This window comes from Triticum aestivum, chromosome 6D, assembly GCF_018294505.1.
Source record: "Triticum aestivum cultivar Chinese Spring chromosome 6D, IWGSC CS RefSeq v2.1, whole genome shotgun sequence".
NCBI lineage: Eukaryota > Viridiplantae > Streptophyta > Magnoliopsida > Poales > Poaceae > Triticum > Triticum aestivum.
In genome coordinates this window covers 431,142,410-431,165,411 of record NC_057811.1, presented here as the reverse complement: position 1 = coordinate 431,165,411, position 23,002 = coordinate 431,142,410, and the positions used below count along the sequence as shown (strand labels likewise).

Here is a 23,002-nt window from a genome sequence, read left to right as displayed (position 1 = left end):
TGACAGAAAACTTGGTAATCATAGTATTTTCCTATTGATGAATCTGTTTATCAACTATCTACAGTTCTGATCAAATGCATGAGAGGAAAATAAAATACATTCATGGAACATATTTTTCCTGTAAATTAGAAAGAAGCCTACCTTATCTTAGCAAACAATTGTGTTACCGTGTGAAGAAAAGAAAAGAAAACTTACAGCTACAACCGAGTTTCATTTACAATCTTGAGCCCCCAGCTGACGTCTTCGCAGTGCCTCACGTACGGCACCACCTTGCCCAGGTCGGCGTCCCTCTTCGCCCTGCAGTCGAAGTAGGGGGCCTGGTGGAAGCACGGCTCGATGGACATGGCACGGCCGCACGGCGGCTCCGGCACGACGTGGTTCTCGGGCCTGTACATGATCCACGGCGTGAGGCCGGCGAGGCCCTGCGCGACGTACCCGAAGGTGGAGAAGCCGCTGGTGATGAGCACATCGCTCATGCTCAGCAGGTAGATCTCCGCCAGCGCCTTCATGTTGTGCTTCCTGTTCTTCTTCTTCTGGTACTCCTCGTGGCTCGGCTGGTAAACTTTCACCATGGTGCCGTCGACGGTCCGGTGCTCGCTGTACCTTTCCCTGATCTGATCACTGTACCAAGAGCTCAAAGAGGTCCCGAGAACGGCAATTGTCCGGTTATTCCCAGCGGCCGCTCCATCGGTCACGCCGATTTGTGGCAGCAGCTTTTCACCCTGGGCACAGGAAAGGATCTGCTCTAAAACGTGTGGAAACGGCCCGTTTCTTTGCAGGATGCCCTTCTTCTCAAATATCCTGATCTGTATTCCCACTACTTTATCAGCTTTAGCAAGGTAGGCCCTGTAGTACGTTGTCGCCGAATACCAGATATCATTTGTGGGATGAAGAAGATACCGGCCCAAGTGATGGAAAACGGTGTCCTTTTCAGGAAACAGCTTGCTCAGTTCATCCTGGAAACTTGGGATAAGAAACAGTGACGGCACGAAGTACATGTCGGTCCGCATGATCAGCCACGGCACACCTTGCAGGAACTGTTGATCGTCTTCGCAGTAGAAAAGCTTGTCGTGGAAAGCGTAGTCACCGTCAAGATGGAGGTACGCATAGGGAGGCCTAGCACTGGCTAGAGACCGATATGTGTTGCCACGGATAACATTTTCCTGCAACATGTTACCATAGCTCTCTGGACTATGCTTGGTGAACTCATTATAGCTCAGAGGGAAATCTGAAGGAATCAACCATGAAGTTCCAGGAAAAGGCTCACAGAAAGTGTTGGCAATCTGCTTATAACGGTCCACGAGCAAAACCCTGCCTGTCAAAAGTGCGTAAAGGAACGCTGAAGTGATCTCAAGCATCCGGTTCCCCATCCCGGCATGGATTGTCAGGAAGAGATAGTTGCAATCCGATATGCCGTTGATGCTCTGAGTGGACATGAGCTGTTTTGCAGCATTGTTGTATGATTTGGTGCCTGGACCACACTTCTTCTGCAGTGCTTCTTGTCTCCTTAATCTTTCTATGAGGTATGGAGAAGGTACTCTTGCTGCATTCCTGTGATAACGTGCAAACTGGTACCTGCTGCGACACGATCTTTCATCAAATCCCTCGATCAGAAGGCCACCCAGAAGTCTGTCATAATCAATTTGTGCCGATGGAGATAAATCATCAGGCATATCATCTCGTATATCTGAAAAAGATAAGATGTTTTAAGTCAGCGCAAGAAAACAATACAAGGAGGACCAAAATAATAGTATTGGTTTGCTGCTGCATATTGTAGTTCAAAAAATTTTTTGGTAAATCTAAGTTGAATTACATTGTTATCATTATTCTCATAGCGGAAACAATCACTTGAATTAATTAAAATCCCTACAAAGGATTGGGACATGGAAACTGACATTAGGGAGCACCTATAGTTGTATTGCTTGAGTAAGCCAGTAACAGAATATTATAACAAAGTGGGTTGTACCCAAACAAAATACAAGAGAAGACTGACCGAAAGATTGTCTTTTCAATGAACAATACAAAAGAATGCAATTCATAGCAACTTGACGCAAGATTTTTTAAACTTTTTTAAGAATCAGTATTACGGAAGTTGGCTGGTTGCTTGTTCTTTTCCTCGTTGCAGTTGCTTGCAAGTTGCAAGAGATCATGCACCTCATTTGGAGTACAAATGGGCTGCCCTTTATGCAATTCAATGGACATGATGAGAAGAAGCAGTTCTTTGCGCAAAAGAAAGCAGTTCTTTGCTGTCTCCTCATGCAGTGGGGAAGGATACAATCTAGAATAATTAACTGGACAAGGACCTCTAGTTGCCCCCGGTTTTCTTCAGCGTAGCGTATATACATATTACGTTGTCACATTCACGTACAACATATTGTTTCAAATGTGTAGTTGAACATTTGAATCAACATGTGTTGTCATGTGTACAATTTTCTTCAACTTTCCTATACGTGTTGTCATAACATATGCTACAAATATAAAGTGGTATACCCAACATATTGATTCCTTTTATGACAAATATTTAAACACACAAGATATTATTCTTAAAAAAGTATCCCTTCTAACATTTGGATCAAAACAATAAACAGATCAAAGCATTTTAGTAGTCTTAAAAAAGTATCATTATTTATACTAACTAAACTCTTTTTTTTTACAAAAAAGGGGGTTATCACCCTTTCCATTAAGTTTTCAACGGAAATAACACTATACTAAGGCAAACTACTATACTTTATTGGTTCCATATGTCCCTTCCAACATTCATGTACATGATTCTATCTTACCCACCGATTGTTATGACGAAAACTAACTCGAATTATCTCTCAAGATGAGGACCACGGATATTTTTGTGAATGTTTGATTAGATATGTATCGAGAACTTGAACCGAACCATATTCCTCATCTTACTTTATTCTTCGTCATCTCCTTGAGAAAGCGGCGTCGCATGAAAAGATACTCTCTAGTGGCATTCATCATTGATGCAAACAAAAGTAGCTAGCAGCTTAGCACCATTAACACACAAGCTAACTATAGAGAGGTCCAGCAAGAACAATCGGTACACGTATCACCTTTCCTTCTTTTCGCGAGAAAGCATATCATTCATGCCCAACATCTACCACAATTTACCCACAAAAGAATTACCTACCACAATTGTAATTTTTTTTGTGAACCCACAATTGCAGCTTCGATGCGGATAATTCGCCCATGCTTTATTCTATCATATATTAATTTTTTTGAAATAAAGGAGTTTCCCCCGGCTCCATTTTCATTAATGAAACCAAGCAACAGAGTTCAAAGCTCCCAGGCATAACCAAAGGTAGCCAGACAGATAAACATCCAACCAAACGGCTGTTATAAAGACATACTAGAACAACTCCAACTAACCCTGAGAATGTTGTATCATGTATCATTGATACTCTAAATAGATAGCCCTATTTTCGGCGATAATTCAACAACTCAGTTTAGCTGATTGTAATACTGTGATGGGTTGAGCAATACAAGTTTTACCCACACACATAATACACTCATACTTAAACAGCTCTCGTCCCTTGGAGCCTTGGGAGTTCACACGGGTAGACTAAATGAGACACGTTTTACTACGCAAAAAAAAAGTTCACACGGGTAGACGAAAGTTACTGACAGGTGGGGCCGCTATCCTCGCAGTGAAGTTGGGGCTGGACTTTTGCTTGCTTGATTGCGCGCAACTGGTGCCGACATGTAGGAGGGTGGTTCTATCGTCTACTCCATTTCTACAGCCTACAGACAGAGACAGTAGAGAGTAGACTAATCTCGACCCGAAACGAAAGGCCACGACACGAACACGCGCGCGCGCAAGGGGGTAGATGCGGGACCGAACACGTACCTCGGCTCACCTCCGGCAGGAAGAGATCCCCCCGGAAGAGCCACTCCGGCGCCGGCCCGGCCTGCCACCGCTGCAGGAGCAGCACGGCCGAGATCAGCAGGAAGCACACCGACATCGCGAAGCGCTGCGCGGCGCCACCGCGCGGCAGCTTCCCCTTCGCCCCCGCCCCAGCCCGCTGCCGCCGCGGCGGCGCCGCCCCCTCGCCGCTCCTCCCCATGGCCACGAGCTAGCTAGCAGAGCCAGCGGCTGTCCGCGGCCAGCCCCAACCGCCCGCATGGGCTAGCGGCGAGCCGGTGCTCCCATGGCCGTGCTCCGCTTTAATCTTTTGGGGACAGGGAGGCCGAGCCAGTCCGTGTCCGGCCGTCGCTTCGTCCGCGTGGGAGCAGGTTGCAGGAGCAGCTGGCTACTGGGCAGTGACCAGTGAGTGAGGGTGAGGCTAGCCAGCGCTTTGGAGAGTGTCTGAATATCTCGTTCCTTTTCTGTTTCTGTCCCTTGCCCGGTTTTGCCTGCACCGCACCGCCCACGTTTATTTTTCCGTAGCTGGCACCGGCAGCGCGCTGCGGTTGTCCGCGAGATGAGATCCGTCGGGCAGCGCGAGGAGTGGGGAAAAAGTACCCTGCTGCCCCTCACCGCAGGCCGGAAATGGGATCTCAAATCTTCTTATCTAAATCAAGAAAGAACAGCACAGACCACCACCCGGGACAGTAACAGTAAAGCAAAGCAGCGAACTGCTCTGTGAAGCGTAACTCCGGTGTCCGGACGCCCGGCTTTGTCAAGTTTTGACCGCTCAGGGTGGCAAATTTTCGTGTTTTGACCCTTTTGCGATACAAATTCAGGATCTGACCCCAGTTTGGAAATTTTTCGGGATTTGACCCTGGCGGTAGGTTTAGACAGGCTACCGCCAGGGGACCTGTCGGTAGGGTAGTAATCCACGTCAGCACGTGGAGACGTCCGCCGTCCCTCTCCATCGCACCCTACCGCTAGGTCACCTGGCGGTAGCCTGTCTAACCCTACCGCCAGAGCCCCTGGCGGTAGGGTCCGGGCAGTTATTTCGCCTTGGGCCCTGCGCCCCTGCCCATCTCTCCACCCCTCCCCCTCCCTCCGTCGGCAGTTTCATCTTTTCTTCCCCAACTCGCCCCTCTCTCCCTCTCTCATCTCCTCCGCTCCCCCCTCGGATCTTCACCGTTTCTTCACCGTTTTTGCGGATCGAGATGGCCCCGAAGAGAGAAACGTAAGCTCCTCCAATCCCTCCAATTAGTTTTTGCAAACTTGCTTCCGATTCGACGCATTATTTGCTTCAAATCCCTCATATTTTTTAACTTAGATTGGATTTTTTTTGTACCTAAGATTGTTTTAGCTTGATTGTAGTTGTAGTTCTTAGTTCTTTAGTAAGTAGTGGTATTGAATATGAACTCTAATCAACAGTTCATATGTTAGTGTGAAGATGAACCCTAGTTCATAAAAAAATTTGTTAAAAAAATTATGATGTAATGCATGTGGGAGGACTTGATAGTAGTTTTATGATGCATGTTGATATGATGATATGAAGATGTTGTTTGGAGATAATACATTCAAGATGAATGTTGGAGGTTTTTTTTTATGATATGATGCATGTTGATATGATGCATATTGGAGTAAACAAAATATATATGATGCAAGTAGTGGATTTGGATGGAGTAAATATGATATGGTATGATCTTGATATATGTATTTTATTTATTTGATCCATATGTTTAGGTCTGCAACAGTGGCGCAACCATCGCCCATTCATCTCCAACACGAATCTTCTGCCTTGCCACTTCCGTACGTGTACGAGTCCTTCCCCGAGCTTCTACAGCCGGTGGGAGCTTTTTCAGACGAGTTCCTACAGGAAACGAGGGCAGTGCGATGGCACGAGAGGGCAGAACGGATCGCCGACGATGTGAAGTGTTGGTCGCAGAGTGTGAAGGAGTGGAAGAGAGTGACTGCAGAGATGGAGGGAGATCCAACTATCTCCCGTAAACGTCGGGAAGGGACCATTAAAGCTGCCAAGCAGCACTCCAACTGGGAGCTGCGCAATTTGGGCCGGAGGATCTACTTCGAGAGCAATGCGGAGGAGAGAGCCAGGATGCCGCCCCAAGTGCATCGACGTTCGATATCATCTACTGGGGAAGGGCGGGGGCGAAAACTTAAGCTGGCAAGGCAAGGTGGGAGTGCTTGAACGGTCGGATGCCGACCAGCGTTCCGCCTCCGCCTGAACCGGTGGATCCGCTGCCGTATCTGTCTCCACGGCCAGGCCTAACATACGAGGGGGGAAGGTTTACCCGCCCTATAAACATGTCTATTGCATATGCATCTATGTCTTAGTAGGGGTTGTCAAACTATGTGGACAAGTTTGCTATTTGCTATTTCCTACTTATGAATCTATGTGTAAACTGTTTGATATTTGCTACGTGGAACCTTTATTAATATGTGAGTTCATATTTTGCTATTTCTGAAACTATGTGAAACTTGTGACAAAACAAACAATCAATAAAATTTGTAACCTAAACCCACAGGACCCACCCTATAAACTTGTCTTAAGAACTTGTTGTACCGTTTGTTGCCTTTCTTTATGAGCTCATATTTTGCTTTCTTTGTGAAACTATGTGATAAAACTTTACAAAATAAACAATCACTAAAACAATATGTGAGCTCATATTTTAGGGTCTATATCATTGCTGTGATATTGTTTTTGAAAAGAAGCAAAAATTAAACTTGGAAACCATAAAACACAGGACCGTACCGCCAAGGACCCTGGCGGTAGGACTAACCTACCGCCAGGGCACCTAAATATTTCGTTACAGAAACTTTACGAGGCAAAACCCCAGCCACACCTTACCGCCAGGTGTTCTGGCGGTAGGTTTAGACAGGCTACCGCCAGGGTCCCTGGCGGTAGGCTACTTATCCACGTCAGCGCGGGCAAACGGCGGCCGTCGCACCCTACCGCCATGGACCCTGGCAGTAGCCTATCTAACCCTACCGCCACATCCCGTGGCGGTAGCGAAAGGGTCAGATCACGAAAAATTTCCGAACTGGGGTCAGATCCTGAATTTGTATCGCAAAAGGGTCAAAACACGAAAATTTGCCATCCTGAGCGGTCGTCACAGCGGCGTTGCCCGGACGCCCGTCGTTTTCTGTTTGGTCCGGCTTCCCGCCAGAAGCTTCATTCTAGCCCACCCAATGCGGGTATGCGGCAGTGGCATGGGCTGGGGCTGCTGACGAATGCTCGAAAAAGAAAGAAATTGCCGCATGGCCGGCAGTTAATGATCGGATCTTCTGTGCGCAACTCAACCGGGTTTGATTGGCCTTTGGCTAGTTGGTCGCATGTGCACGCGAGGTTTATCGTTAATTACCTCCAAAGGAACATATAAAAAAATCTAATACACAAAGTTTTGCATATGAGTACAAGCGAGGGTAAAACACATGCACAAACGCAAGTTGTCGTGAAACCGGTGCCCAAAGCAGAGAGACAAGGGGTGCTTCGCCCAATCAAGCAAAAGACCACAGCTAAACACCTAACTAGAGAGGTAGTCCAAGCTAACGTTAAGTCGAATCCCACAAGTCCAACACCGGGGGCGTCACGAGCACGCAAGACGATGCCTTCAGAAAGAAAAAAGACGTCGCGACGCTAGCGTTTTCTGATCCGAAGAATCAAACCCCGGGTAGGGCTTCCCCTCATTCTCGAAGAGGGGTGCAGAGAGAGGCCATGAAAATGCCGTCAAGGAGGGGACAACACTCACCAATGACGCTGCTGCCAGAACCGGCAAGCCGAGCAGGGATTTCTCTATGGCATGTGCGTGAGCATCTAAAGCCACCAGACCAGAAACTGGGAGTTGGAAGTTAAACATTGGTTAAAAAACCACCACCACTAGAAAGGGAGCTACGTCGGACATGAACCTTGGACATGACGAGGGACAGGGCAGCGAGGTGGCTGGGGTTGGGGAGGCGGCGGGGCGAAGGGGGTTGATACAGGGGACACGACGACGCTGACAAGCCAGGATCTGGAGGAGACGGTGATTCCGACCGCTGGGGCCGATGCCCTCAGGACACGGGCAAGCCATAGAGGCTGGAGGAGATGCAGCCGTGTGACAAAGTTCATAATGGGATTTAGGGGGTGTTTGGATTGTGACTATCTTTGCCATATGTTGTCACATGATTTTTGCCACACACTTGCCACACTTGCCTTACTTGAGTTGCTCAAATTGTTAGCCACACTTTGGCTTACCTAAGGGGATCTTGCCATACTTTTTGTGTCTATGACATGTGGGGTTCACTTCTCCTAAAAATATTCTTGCCTTAAGTGTGGCTAGAACCAAACATCTACCTAACTTGGTCAAACTTGCCTAAGCTTAGGTGTGGCAAAGTGTGGCAAGGTGTGGCTAGGAACCAAACAACCCCTTAGACATGGCCGCTCCGAGTAAAATAGTGAGCAAGAGGCAAGGAGAATATACTTTGTAAGGGTAACTCCAACCCGATCATCAAATCTGTCAGAAATGTTCGGACCAACGATTCGAGCATTGTTAGCCATCCAACACTAGTCCTCAAATATTCGCGGATAGTGGGTTAAGTGGTTTCGACATTCTATTTTCTCAAACCAGCACCAAACTGAAAGAAGGGGGATCCACATGTCCGTCTGGCCCACTGTTTGTTGCACATCTCCCCACAACTCATGTGTCCACTCACCTTCTTTCCTCTTGATCCTTCTGGTCTTGATGACTATGGTTGGATTGTCGACACCCTGTTCGCGGAACGTCTCAGCAGACATTTGATGATGTCCATTTATTAATCAGAGTTGGAGTTGCCCTAACTATGTTTGTCTAGTCTCTTTTGCTCCTATGATTCCCTAGATGAACTTTGATGTTTGGCCAATCGGAGTTTTGAGATTTTAGGGCATCTCCAACACGGACCCTTAAAATGTCAGCAAATATGTGGACCAAGCTAGCCGAACACACTCTTCCATCCAACGCAGTACCTCATCAGTCCGTGGACGCGTCCGCTTGATTGAAATCCCGTAAACTTGATGCAAACCACACGCCCGACATCCCGGTCCCACCCAAAACATCTCCTGCAGCCGCACCCTCTACCACGTTACCGCACCTTCACTCCTCGCACCGCATTCATGCCAGCCGAGAGTGTACGCGACCGGTCACGGGAACCTGCATTGAAGTGGCGCGCCAAATGAGAGCGCCACCTGCACTGCGTGCCGGTCTCCATGCATGTACAATGCCGGATGGATGTGACCCGGCGGGACGGGACGGGGCGTGACGATTATCTACCACATTCCAACCAGATTCTTGCTCGTCCGCCTATCGGCATTAAACATGCACAGCGACCGAGAAACCACTCTGGCGCCCGCATTGAAACAACCCACCGTGTGACCTAACTGGTGCTTGTTATTTGTATGTGGCCACGCCCGACACGATCCGCACCACACTGCGCCCGCTTCCATTCCTCCATGCATCACCACCGCCATGACCACGAGCTCAAGAGTGATGTGAGAGAGCCTCTCAAAAGAGCATAAACATGAGTTGGCTGGCTGGCTGGCCCGTCGTGCACGACGGATAGAAGCCGGCTTGCCAACGAGCTTGCCGGAGGTGAGTGACGATGAGCCGGTGATGGAGGAGGTGTCCAGCGACGAGCCGACGCTCCTGCCCGGGCTGGCCCACGTAGCTGGGCAGTGCAGGCGATCACCGACAAGAACGTCGACAGCTCTGGGTCGTTAACATCGCCCGCGCGGTTCGCGCCAGGCCGCAACAACCACAAGGCCGACATGTCCACATCTATCGTGTACCTCATCTCAACCAGCGACGTCTAGGCCGCGGACTCCGGCGAGAAAGAGTAGGACATGGGAGACTGTTGAGTATCATTGTTATTATGGAAACATAGGATAGCGTAGGATTTATTTCACCTTGCCTTGTACTCCAAGATGATCATGTACTCCTATATATATGCCCACGAGGCTCAAGCAATACAATGAACTATTTCACCAAATCTCTCTATCCCTTCTAACATGGTATCAGTTTTCGGATTCTAATCTGTAGGAGATATGCCCTAGAGGCAATAATAAATGTTATTGATTATCTCCCTGTTCATAATTATGTTTATGTTTCATGCTATAACTGATGTGGTTCCCGAGCCCGTATATCCATAAAGGCTCTGGGGAGAACCCATATGCACGTGTGGAATAATAAACGGTAAAATGTATTCCTAGTCGTGCCTCTAAGACTAGCTCAAGTGTTGCATGATGATTATGTTTTCCCAATCATGGGCATGTCTATGCCAAGCAACTTTGAGGGCACAATGTCAGGAAGGACATTTGTGTTGAATCGACCCGAATTGATGTTATGCTATGAGATACATTCGTCTCAAGTTAATGGTTTATAACACAGAGATAGTTAATGTTTGCATAATTCCTTAGACCATGAGAGTATCGAGTTTCTTCATGCTTGCTTCATAAACTTTGGGGTTTGTTAAATGTCATCCGTAACTGGATGGCTATTACGGCGGCTTACGGGTTCATGGGAAAGTATGTTAAGTAACTAGATAGCTCGAGATTGGGATTTGCTCCTCCGACGATGGAGAGATATACTCGGACCCTCTCGGTGTTACGGTGTCCATCATTGTCTGGCCAGACACCTTTGTGATTTGATCACGGGGATGCCGGAACACGGAAACGAGAAAAGAGAACAAAACCGGTAACGAGGTAACTTGCATGGTGGACAAATTGTTCGTCCACGGGGATGCAATAAATCTCACCTCAGGTGTTTGTGATATATCCTGAAGCAACAGGAATAGCTCACCGCAACTGGAGGTTCACTCGAATATTCATTCGTGTGGGTATAGGGGTCAATATGGGTGTCCACGGCTCTGATGTTGATCATTGATCGGAAGGGGTTCCAGGTCATGTCTATACTTCACCGAACCTATGGGGTCACACGCTTAAGGGTCATCTATCTGCTGAATACTAGACAGGGAGTCTGAGAGAAAATCACCAAAAAAGTTTTGGACACCGGAAAAGTTTCGGACAGCGGAAAAGTTTCGCAGAGAGAGGTCACCGGATGAGTTCCGGTGAAACTGAAAAGTTGTTTCAGGGGATACCATAAAGTCAAATTGGTATCGGCACATGCCTGATAATTCTTGAAGGGTGCCAGAATCATTCTGGAAGCTTTCTGGAATTTTCCGGGATAATAACCGGATATGCTCCGGAGCTGCCGGAACCACTCAGATGCTTTTTGCAGATGAAAATCACTAAACCGGAATTGTTTCGGGACGCGTTGAAAATAATTTTGGTGGGTACTGGAAATGTTCTAAGCCCACACAAATATTTTCAGTTCGAACGGACGCTGAAAAATGTCGTCATGAATAGTGAAAATCAGCTTTATGGTTACTTTATGGAAAGCCACCTTTTGGGGCTTTGCTCCAAAAGATCTTGGGGATGACATGGATGGATAGGAGCCATTTTTTGGGCCCCTCATGGGGGGTGTGGCCGGCCACATGGGGTATCCCCCCTTGGGGACCCTCTTGTTCATTGGTTTCACTCCTAGGTCCTTGTGGAAGGACTTCATTCATGTGCATTTTGTGTTTTTGTGTGAAACTACCCTACCCCTTGGGATTTCCTATAAATAGAGGTGGAGGGGCAGCCATCCACACTCACTCTTTCTCACATACATGCCATTGCAATGATGTGGCTTCTTCTCTCCCTCCCAGCGAAATAGTTTCGTAGAGCCGAAAGGCTGTCTGGGTTCCGGCAGGAACTAGTTTTGGACGGCGAAGCCCTGCCGGATAGATGACACCGTATGTGTGCAACTCTGTAGAGAGATCGTAGTTTCGGTCTTAGTTCGTGAGTGCCTCCCGAAGGGCTGTCCGTGTGACCGTCTGAGTTTCGAAGGTCCTCCCGAAGGGCTGTCCGAGTGACCGTTTGAGTTTCGAAGGTCCTCCCGAAGGGCTGTCCGCGACACCGTCCGGGGGGCTGTTCGACCGCCTCCCGGAGGGCTGTCTGAGGAGCAGATGAGGGTATACATCCTCGCGGTTGGGAGGTTGTAAATCCTAGCCGCGGGGATTTGCACCGCCGATCGTCATCGACTCTACTTCCCGCTGCGCTACGAGTCGGTAACGAAAAAGATCAAACCTTGTATGCAGTCTCCATAGTGGTCCTGGGCTGGTGCGTAGGTCGGAATTTTTTTTCTGCTGCGTTACCCTACAGTGGCATCATGAGCCGTGCTATGCGTAGATGCAGGTTGCGATCTAGAATACATAGAGATGTATGGGTATTGCATAATATAATTAGGTAGTAGATGAGATCTATTGCTGAAAATTATTTATGCGGGTGACAGGTGAAATCTGTTACCCGATGTTCTTGTTGCTTCCCTGGAATTTGCATATTTCTGATCTTGATAACAGTATGGTGGAGTTTCAATGTTCTGGCAATCCGCGATCCTGATTGAGCAACAAAGTGCTAACAGTTCATTGAATTCCACCGTAGTTAAAAAGAAAGATGAAATTTCGCAGACGAAAGGGCAATGCAGATATGATCTGCACGGAGGTCATGCGTATGACGAAGTTTAGTATGGGGCTCAAGATTTTATTATCTCGTGTTTCATACACCCTGGAACGTTAATCTAGCGACTTGAATTATCATACTTGATGATGGACGTTGGTAGCTTCGGTTTGTTTCGAAACCTTAGAAGCCACGTAAAACAAGTTTTTTGCATGAACCGATTAGAAACGTCTAACTTGGTTTTGCAGGAGGGTTTGCATGTGCATGTGATGTGGTATAGCAGTGCTCATAATAATTTGATTATGTATGAGATGACTATATAATGTAAATTAATTAACATGACCTGCGTGTCATGATTCGGCATGATGGCTGGAGCCATATGATTGCACTTTAATGACCTGCATGTCAACCTTGTTGTAATGCATTATTTTGTTAGCTATAGAGATAGCAATATTATCTGGTGCATCGACAAGGTGGTGGCAATCTTCGTGAAGGTGAACACCGACGCGAATGCCGAAGACGAAGAAATGAAAGACTTCTCCGTCAGAAAGGGCTATACCATATCATGCTATTATGAATTGCCTGAGATGTTTATCCCTTATGATGCACCCCTCTTGATTGCGCGGTAGTCGCTTTTGTTAGGGTGATCTCTCACTTAAAATACCAAGTAGTTAGTGTTCTCCCAAGTGTAGCACCGTCACGGCACCTATCTTTTCGGGGTGCGCCGTGTCACACGGGTACGAACGATTAGAGAAGTGTGAGGCGGGTGAGTTGAGACCTCGCAGCGAGATCACTTGGTTATCTTGACATTCAGGCATGACCGTCATGAGCTCGGAACACACGCATCGAAAGATGAACAAGAGTCACATAGAGATGTGATTGGCAAGTTGGCCTACCGGTTGAGAGTTTTCGTCATCAGTGGTGTTACACCAATGGCGAACAATTGAAATGTGGGTCTTGTATCACTCACAATCAATTTTGAGAGATATTGATTTGAGTGGGAGCGCACTATTGAATTAACATGTTTAATTCTTAGTGCAATTAATTATGAACATTGTCTAAGTGTTATATGCAAAATAGTTGTAGATTAATGGCTCGCGTTTCCACCTTCCCTATTAAAATTGAATAGCTGTTAAATATCTGGTTAAAACTTTACGATTGGTAACGTAATATGAGGATTGTCCTCAAAAGTGCCGAGAAGGACTTTGTCCTATCGCATGCTTTCCGTATCCTCCCGCTAATGCTATGGATCATGTGACTCTCGTCCTTCGATCCAAAAGCTAGAATTCTGTTACGGTCAAGTGAAATATGTTTGCTTCCATGAAACTCGAACTTCGAAAGTTTGGGATAGTTATGTGATATTCATGGAACTGGAAATTAATTTTCAGATACAAACAAAGGCTGAAAGATATGAAATATCCAAAGCAATGTTTGATTGCAAATTATTAGTAAAGTGTTTACTATGCATTAGACTGATAAGAGAGGGATCCAGAAGAACGCCTGTTATATAATGAAAGGTGAATAAAACAACAACTTAAAGAGAAAGGAAGTTTCCAAAGGGTGTTAGTATGACTTACACGCCTAGGAAGTCCGGGGCTAACGCCACTCTTAAGTTGGGTGCTTCTTTTGCGAGTAGGAGAAATACTAAAAGTTAAACTGTTAGAAGTATAAAGGCAGAAAGAAAGATGACTGGAATATCCAGCTCATGTATGAATGTCATACAAGTTTTTGATGTATAGTAGGCTGGTCAAAGATATAGTTCTTGGGAATTATGGTTAAACATGTTAATCACTAATTCTTGGGTATTGTGAGTTAATCACAAAGATACCCACTCGATTGCATTCTGTTACGAATCAATGTAAGAGCTACTATGGCCTAAAAGGCTAGCCAGAAATGAGGTTAAGGTATACACAGGGAACATAGTAAATGTTACTATACCTTCCATCGGTGTATTGCCGTCTGTATTTATTTTCATAATTCATTTAGAGTTTACAAACTCTATCCCATTGCATAAGGTATCTTGCAAGAAGGTTGTTCATAAGAGAACTTTTTATATTCGATGTTATGAATAACACAAGGGCCATACTTTCATTATGAATGAGATGTATGTTATGAATATTGATAATAATACAATACCTCTGGGTTTACTTTCATAATTCATTTGAGTTTCATACACTCTAGCCCATTGCAAAATGTTTGTTGCAAAAGAGTTGTTCATAAAAACAACAATTGTTGTTAAGTATTATGAATAACATGAAGGGCCATGCTTCCATCCAAGATGGATGTATGTTATGAATATTGATGGTAATATAATACATCCATAACACTGACGCTAAATGTCGCAAGACTATGAGAATACCACACATGTGTGGCACTGTATTTGGTCACATTGGATAAACCAGCATGGAAAAATTCCATTGTGATGGATTTTGAAGTCGTTTGATTTTGAATCATCTTACACTTGCAACTTTTCTCCGAAAAGTGAAGTGACTTAAATACCGTTCACAGGCCATAAGGAACGAGCAACAAACTTATTGGTGATCATACATTTTGATGTGTGTAGTTCAATAAATGTTGTTGCAAGTAGTGGATTTATATATCTTCAGAAATGACTCAAGTAGATATATGGATATTTGTTTGATGAGACGTAAGTCTGGATCTTTTGAAATCATTCGAAAGATTTTCAAAAATGAAGTAGAAGTTATTGTAACAAGAAAATTATGTTTCTGTAATTTGATTGGACAAAGGAATATTTGAGTTACATGTTTAGCGAATGTCTGATGAGTTGTGAAAGGGGTTTCATAACTTGCACCTCCCGGAACACCACTGCAAGTGAAAAGTCCGTGGAGATATAATCTAACCATTTATGACATGGTAAGGTCAAAGATGACATAAATAAATTTGCCATTATCCTTTTTAAAGTGATGCTTTAGAGATTGCGGCTTTTACACTGAAAAGAGCTACATCGGGTCTGTTGAAATGAAGCCATGGTATGGTACGCCCAACCATGTTATATATTTTCTTAACATTTGGAATATGGGGCTTGTGTAAAAGGTTACAAACCTATTCCAAATCAGACAAGTGCTACTTTGTAGGTTATACCAAAATGTTGGGTATTCCTCCCTCACTATACCGAGGCAAATAGTTTTGCCGCGAAACGGTGTGCTTTTAAAGGGAATGGTTCTTTCAAAAAGGTGAGTGGGAGAATAGTGCAACTCGACGAGATAAACAGTATCTTCGTCATCAGATCAAAGGAAGAGACCTTGGAAGTAATTCCAGAGTTTCCTACAGCGACTGATACGGAAGTCTCTACAATAAAATGTATGAACTTCGGTCGAACTTGTAGCTGAACCACATAGGCAAGGCTCGTGCAAACCTCTCAGGTGCGCAAACGAGATATTGTTGTTAGACAACATTATACCTACGATACACAAGGAAGCGTTGATGGGCCCTGACTCCGGAATTGGCTAAATGCCAATACAACCCGAGTTAGTTTTCATATAAGTGATTCAAGATTAAAACCTTGATACACCTTTCGGAAGACTTAGAGTCTAACGAATATTTATGGAACTTAAAACTGATACGGATAAAAATGTTTTATCCATAAAGCTCGACTTGTTGAAATAACAAGTTCAAGAGTTTACTACGATGAGGTTGTTTTCATCGTAGCGATGCTTAAAGTCGGTTCGGGTTGAACTAGCAATTAATACATATTTCAATCATGAGATATGAAACATGGATGACAATAGGATTTCCATCTGATGGAAATGAAACCAAAGCCTTGCATGTGTTACAGTCCAAGGCATTTTGTCTATCCAGAGGATGCTAGTAAGGGTGCAAACTTCAGAGTTCCAGCGATGGACAGAAGAGAGCAAAATGGAGTTGGAATCTTCGTGCTTTGATGAAATGGTCAAAGGGGTTTGACTTCATCAATGGGTAACGAAGATGCTTGTAATTTAAGAAAGTAAGTGGGAGCGTAATAATATTTCTAAAAACCTTGTGTGCTTGACACATTGTTAATTGGAAATAAATTTCTTGACACGAATTAGGACTTCATTTGAAAATAGTTTTTCGATGAAGTGCTTAGGCTAAATAGCCTCAATATTAGGCATGATGATCTATGGAGATAGATTTACCTAATGGGGCTAAGCAATGAATACATATTGACAAGATGCTAAAACCTTTTAGCATTTAAAATGCCAAGGAGTGATTCTTGCCGAAGTCACATGGAAAGAGTTTTTGCAAGACTCGGTGTCCCAAAACACTGATGAGTAAAATACATGATAGAGATTCCACACACTCTTGTGTTTGGATTAATCATGTATTCCATGGTATGTAAAACAACCAGATATGTCCGATACTACCAAGGTGTTGCGAGTATGGATACCAAAGTGATCAAATTACTGATCATGGGACAACAGTGAAAGATGTCACATAGTACTAGAGTAAGTACTGATGACATGGTTTTCTCGCAAGCAGAGATCATGAAGAGTTCGTTGTAAAATGTTACATCGATACAGTCTTATCTTTTCTCCATGCGATTTTCGATTTAAATTAAGGGTTTTGTGTAACACACAATGTGGTGGCACAGTTAGTTGGAATTTGTTCAAACTAGTTACTGTGGCGAATTCTATAACAAGGGCTAAGTATGTTGACGCTTTAGAAGCGACAAAGAAGATGTTGAATCATATAGTTCATTCATGAACTTAGTATGGTTCCAAGATGGCTTTTGACAATAGGATACTACTGTAGATAGTTGCTCCATAACTCAGTCTGAGGAATCCAGGTTCGAACTGTGATTCACATACATACAAAGCCAAGTCCACACAAAATATGAATTTTGTGAAAATGTGAAAACGCGAGGACATGCAAAGATACACAAGGAGCTGAAGTCGTCAGATCCGTTGGACATCAGGCTATACCACAAGCAAAGCATATTTACACCGGTGTGCCACAGGTGTGAAGTGCATTAGCATAAGCTAGATTATTGTCTCTAGTGCAAGTGAGAGTCTGTAGGAGATATGCCCTAGAGGCAATAATAAATGTTATTGATTATCTCCCTGTTCATAATTATGTTTATGTTCCATGCTATAACTGTTGTGGTTCCCGAGCCCGTATATCCATAAAGGCTCTGGGGAGAACCCATATGCACGTGTGGAATAATAAACGGTAAAATGTATTCCTAGTCGTGCCTCTAAGACTAGCTCAAGTGTTGCATGATGATTATGTTTTCCCAATCATGGGCATGTCTATGCCAAGCAACTTTGAGGGCACAATGTTAGGAAGGACATTTGTGTTGAATCGACCCGAATTGATGTTATGCTATGAGATACATTCGTCACAAGTTAATGGTTTATAACACAGAGATAGTTAATGTTTGCATAATTCCTTAAACTATGAGAGTATCGAGTTTCTTCATGCTTGCTTCATGAACTTTAGGGTTTGTTAAACGTCATCCGTAACTGGATGGCTATTACGGCGGCTTACGGGTTCATGGGAAAGTATGTTAAGTAACTTGATAGCTCGAGATTGGGATTTGCTCCTCCGACGATGGAGAGATATACTCGGGCCCTCTCGGTGTTACGGTGTCCATCATCGTCTGGCCAGACACCTTTGTGATTTGATCACGGGGATGCCAGAACACGGAAACGAGAAAAGAGAACAAAACCGGTAACGAGGTAACTTGCATGGTGGACAAATTGTTCGTCCACGGGGATGCAATAAATCTCACCTCAGGTGTTTGTGATATATCGTGAAGCAACAGGAATAGCTCACCGCAACTGGAGGTTCACTCGAATATTCATTCGTGTGGGTATAGGGGTCAATATGGGTGTCCACGGCTCCGATGTTGATCATTGATCGGAAGGGGTTCCAGGTCATGTCTATACTTCACCGAACCTATGGGGTCACACGCTTAAGGGTCATCTATCTGCTGAATACTAGACAGGGAGTCTGAGAGAAAATCACCGAAAAAGTTTCGGACAGAGAGGTCACCGGATGAGTTCCGGTGAAACTGAAAAGTTGTTTCAGGGGATACCATAAAGTCAAATTGGTTTCGGCACATGCCTGATAATTCTTGGAGGGTGCCAGAATCATTCTGGAAGCTTTCTGGAATTTTCCGGGATAATAACCGGATATGCTCCGGAGCTGCCGGAACCACTTCAGATGCTTTTTGCAGATGAAAATCACTAAACCGGAATTGTTTCGGAACGCGTTGAAAATAATTTTGGTGGGTACTGGAAATGTTCTAATCCCACACAAATATTTTCAGTTCGAACGGACGCTGAAAAATGTCGTCGTGAATAGTGAAAATCAGCTTTATGGTTACTTTATGGAAAGCCACCTTTTGGGGCTTTGCTCCAAAAGATCTTGGGGATGACATGGATGGATAGGAGCCATTTTTTGGGCCCCTCATGGGGGGTGTGGCCGGCCACATGGGGTATCCCCCCTTGGGGACCCTCTTGTTCATTGGTTTCACTCCTAGGTCCTTGTGGAAGGACTTCATTCATGTGCATTTTGTGTTTTTGTGTGAAACTACCCTACCCCTTGGGATTTCCTATAAATAGAGGTGGAGGGGCAGCCCTCCACACTCACTCTTTCTCACATACATGCCATTGCAATGATCTGGCTTCTTCTCTCCCTCCCAGCGAAATAGTTTCGTAGAGCCGAAAGGCTGTCTGGGTTCCGGCAGGAACTAGTTCTGGACGGTGAAGCCCTGTCGGATAGATGACACCGTATGTGTACAACTCTGTAGAGAGATCGTAGTTTCGGTCTTAGTTCGTGAGTGCCTCCCGAAGGGCTGTCCGTGTGGCCGTCCGAGTTTCGAAGGTCCTCCCGAAGGGCTGTCCGAGTGACCGTTCGAGTTTCGAAGGTCCTCCCGAAGGGCTGTCCGCGACACCGTTCGGGGGGCTGTTCGACCGCCTCCCGGAGGGCTGTCTGAGGAGCAGATGAGGGTATACATCCTCGCGGTTGGGAGGTTGTAAATCCTAGCCGCGGGGATCTGCACCGCCGATCGTCATCGACTCTACTTCCCGCTGCGCTACGAGTCGGTGACGAAAAAGATCAAACCTTGTATGCAGTCTGCATAGTGGTCCTGGGCTGGTGCGTAGGTCAGAATTTTTTTTTCTGCTGCGTTACCCTACATAAACCCTAGCCGCCATCGCTTCCGCACCCGCGCGCCGCCCCTGGGGCGGTCGGCCTCCATGACCGCCGCCGGGGGCCGCGCCGCCCGTACCTAGGGTTCGTCCGCTGGTCATGTTGACCGACTGCCCTAGAGAGTCTTTTTCCGAGCCCTTGCTGCGGGTTTTTTCGCTCTCTCGCCGGTCGTTTTGATCGGCGTTTTTTTTTTGGTTTTCCGATCTTTGCTTGATCGGTTTGCGTCGCCCACCGCCGCCGTCGACCCTAGTGCGCCTCTACTCCGGCACCCGCGCGGCCGGCCGACCTCTTCATCGACCCGGCGGCCTCGCGCAACAGGCGGCCCCTAACGGCTGTCGTTCGTGCATCTGCCCGCCTGTCGTCCCGACCTGGCGGCCTCGCGCGGCAGGCGCCTCTCACGGCCGTCGTCTGCGCATCGGCCCGCTCGTCGACCTACGCCGGCCGTCACCGCCCTGTCCCCGAGTTCAGCGCGCCCCTTCATCGATCGAGCAACGGGCTGCCGCTGCGTCGCCCCATCGGGCCGCAGCACCGCCGCCCCGTGGCTGCAACGATCCGCGCCGCCGCTGCGTCGCCCTTCGCGGCACGTGGTCCCTGCCACCGCCTTGAGGCTATTCCCGTGGTTGCACCACATCGCGCGATGCCGCTGCGTCGCCCCTTCGGGCCGTAGTGCCGCGGCCCGCGGTCAACCGCCGCATCGAGGCCGTCCGCTCCAAGCCGTCCCTGAGGCTGCACCGACCCTCGTGTTGCCGTTGCGTCGCCCCGTCGAGCCGTAGCGAGTGTGGCACGCGATCCCTGCAACTGCCCTGAGGCCTTCCCCGTCGTCGCCCCGACCTACCCGTCGCCATTGCGTCACCCCTTCGGTCCGTAGCGCTGCGGCCTGCGGTCCACCGCCGTCCACACGCGTCGACTTCAAGTGGTATGCGCTGCGCTGCCTCCTGGCGCGGGAACGCCACCGTCCGTGCCGCTCTTCGTCATGTTGTCGGGTTCTTCCTCGCCTACTTCGAGCACCGCCGCCGCGCTTCTGACCTCGCCTCCGCCGCCGCCGCTCTTCTTCCCGGTCCACGGCGCCTTCCTCGACATCGGCCACCCCGACCCAACACCGACCACAGCGTTCTTCGCACAGCTACCTCGACTACAGCTACACCACCTACGCTCTCGGCTACCTCGACAAACGGCACAAAGGGCTACCATCGGTTTTCACTCCAGCCACGACTCCGCGATGCATCGACTGTTACGACTGTGGGGGGTGTCCATCGGCTTGCCTTCGGATTCTTCTTCAGTCTCACCGTCTGCGTCGCTACTGTTATGACTGCGGGGGATGTTGAATATCATTGTTATTATGGAAACATAGGATAGCGTAGGATTTATTTCACCTTGCCTTGTACTCCAAGATGATCATGTACTCATATATATATATAGGCTTAAGCAATACAATGAACTATTCCACCAAATCTCTCTATCCCTTCTAACAGAGACGAAGACGTCCGTGTCCTATGTTTCATTCTTCTTGTCGATGACTCGCAGCTTCATTTCCCGGAGTTCACGGACAGCGAAGATGCTGGAGACGGGGAACCACAAGAACTTGGAACACGGACGCCATCCTGTTTACAGGAAAACGGTTTGCTTAAATTCCGTTTAAAACGTGTCGGGACGTTTGTGGTACACCGTTGAATGGCCTCCTGCCGTGTGCACCGGATACTGGTTTTATGGCCCACGTTCAGGATGCGTAGAGACTCTTTGAGCGGTCACGCGGTGTGGTCTTTGACTCTCTCTTTTTGCCACGAAAAAGCCCGTCGTCGTCCGACGTCCACCCAAAATTCTCAATCTACCAGGCACGGCTCGGATCTTCTGTGCCTAACCCAACCGATGTTAACTGGCCTTTGGCTAGCTGATCACCTCTGCCATGCCCTCGCGTCTAATTAAGTTTATCGTTAGCAGGCCAGCAACAGACGAGAGAATTTTATAACTGGCCTATGACGGGCGACGCGACCAACTTGAGATTGGGATTTAGACCCGGCCGCCCCGAGTAAAATAAGCAGCGCTAAGACAACGGGAATCTGCTTTGCAACCATGTTATCGTCTGGTATCTTGCGCCCCCCTACGATTCCCTCCGTGAACTTCCCCATCATTTCCTGGGCCTCCTTTTTCTAAACAAAAAACCATTCCCTGCGTCTACTACTACTAGCTGAGAACCTTTCTCTCTGTGACGACGGCCATCGCAGCTAGTAGTAGTACGTGCAAGTCCTACGATGATCCATCCGGGCAGCATCGATCAGCTTCTACGGTCGAGTATGAATTCTAAGTGGAGGAGTACGAGTGGTACCTTGGTCGTCGTCGTAGTCGTCCTTTGGGAGGTCGTCGACGTCGAAGAGCATCCGCGGCGAGGACTCGGCCCGCAGGTTCCAGACGGCGAGGATGCAGGCCGGGAGCGTGAGCAGGCAGAGCAGCAGCGCGGCGCGCGCGCAGCTGCGCCGGTGCCTGCCCCGCCCCGCCTCCTGCTGATCCGCGGCGTGGACGTGCGGCGCCCTTGCCTCCGTCTCCAGGCCGCCGCCGCCGCCGCCGCGCAGGGGCAGCCTCTCCTCGTGGCCGCCGCTGCTCCCCCGCCAGCCGCTCGGTTGCTTCTCCATGATCGAGCCGCCTCCACGCTAGCTCTAGGCTCTACCTCTAGCTCGCTCGTTTGCTCCGCTCCGTGCTCGCCGTGTAGAGCGGGCCGGCTGGAAGAAGAAGCGTCTTGTTTGCGCTTTGCTTTGGGGTGAGTCTCGCTCGGGGACGGAGCGGGTCAAAGCTGTGGAAGGCCGCGGCCGGGTGGGCGCTGCAACTTGCGAGAGAATAGGGGCGCGCTCCTTATCGTCGTGGGTTTGACGGAGCTTGGAACGTGGTGGCAGTGGGTTTGGCAACCGAGCACTGCTATTCAGCCGACGCTTTTCACACGATACTCCTCAGACGACTATGCCCATCAGACCATTTGTAAATCGAAACTACTATACAGACGACAGTCCCTGCACGACAAGGGAACGACAGCCAAATCCAGCCGTGTGCTTCACTTCAGTGTTGTGCATGGACGAGCTGATCTGCATGAACGACTATGCCCATCAGACCATTTGTAAATTAGACGCACATCAGTCTCACGATGTGTCGGCTGCGGATCGGCCACACCATGTCGTGTGTGCATCAATTTCGTTGGCCAACTTGGCATTACTGAACTTTCTTTTGCTGTCATGAGTGGATTTGCACTGTAATCCATGAGCCCGTTCATGTGAGGTCCGAAGGAGTTGCAGAATATAACTGAAGAGGTATGTGCCGTGTGAGTTTTCATGCAATCGAGCAGGTTTGTAAGGTCCGTCATGGTTGACCAAGTCAGTCCATCGATCCCGACGTACGTAACAAATCTCTAGCCCCTCTAGTGACTGGGGACGAAGGCCTATATCTGTCTTTTCTTTTTCTTTGTGATCGAATGAAAGGCCTATCTC

The 23,002-nt window shown here is 47.4% G+C and overlaps 1 protein-coding gene across 3 annotated transcripts; it reads right to left on the bottom strand.

Annotated features, from left to right (window-relative positions):
- On the bottom strand, window positions 1–22,604 carry LOC123145604 (galactoside 2-alpha-L-fucosyltransferase). Of its 3 annotated transcripts, XM_044565071.1 has the most exons (3): window positions 3,860–4,129; window positions 3,638–3,753; window positions 1–1,687 (listed from the first exon to the last, which is right to left on the bottom strand). In XM_044565071.1, exon 3 carries the CDS (start codon window positions 1,671–1,673, stop codon window positions 198–200), a length of 1,476 nt encoding a protein of 491 aa, XP_044421006.1. In that variant the 5' UTR covers window positions 1,674–1,687; window positions 3,638–3,753; window positions 3,860–4,129; the 3' UTR covers window positions 1–197. The 3 variants fall into 3 exon arrangements, with proteins under 3 accessions (XP_044421006.1, XP_044421004.1, XP_044421005.1); XM_044565069.1 differs by lacking the exons at window positions 3,638–3,753; window positions 3,860–4,129 and adding an exon at window positions 21,856–22,604; XM_044565070.1 differs by lacking the exon at window positions 3,638–3,753 and having other exon boundaries at window positions 3,860–4,357.
- Between the last annotated feature and the right edge of the window lie 398 nt (window positions 22,605–23,002).

Excerpts from the sequence above, each read along its gene's own strand:
- LOC123145604 (XM_044565069.1), bottom strand. The coding sequence starts at position 22,159 with ATGGAGAAGCAACCGAGCGGCTGGCGGGGGAGCAGCGGCGGCCACGAG. Across the intron at positions 1,688-21,855 it reads CGACTACGACGACGACCAAG|ATATACGAGATGATATGCCT; the intron begins GTACCACTCGTA and ends TATCTTTTTCAG.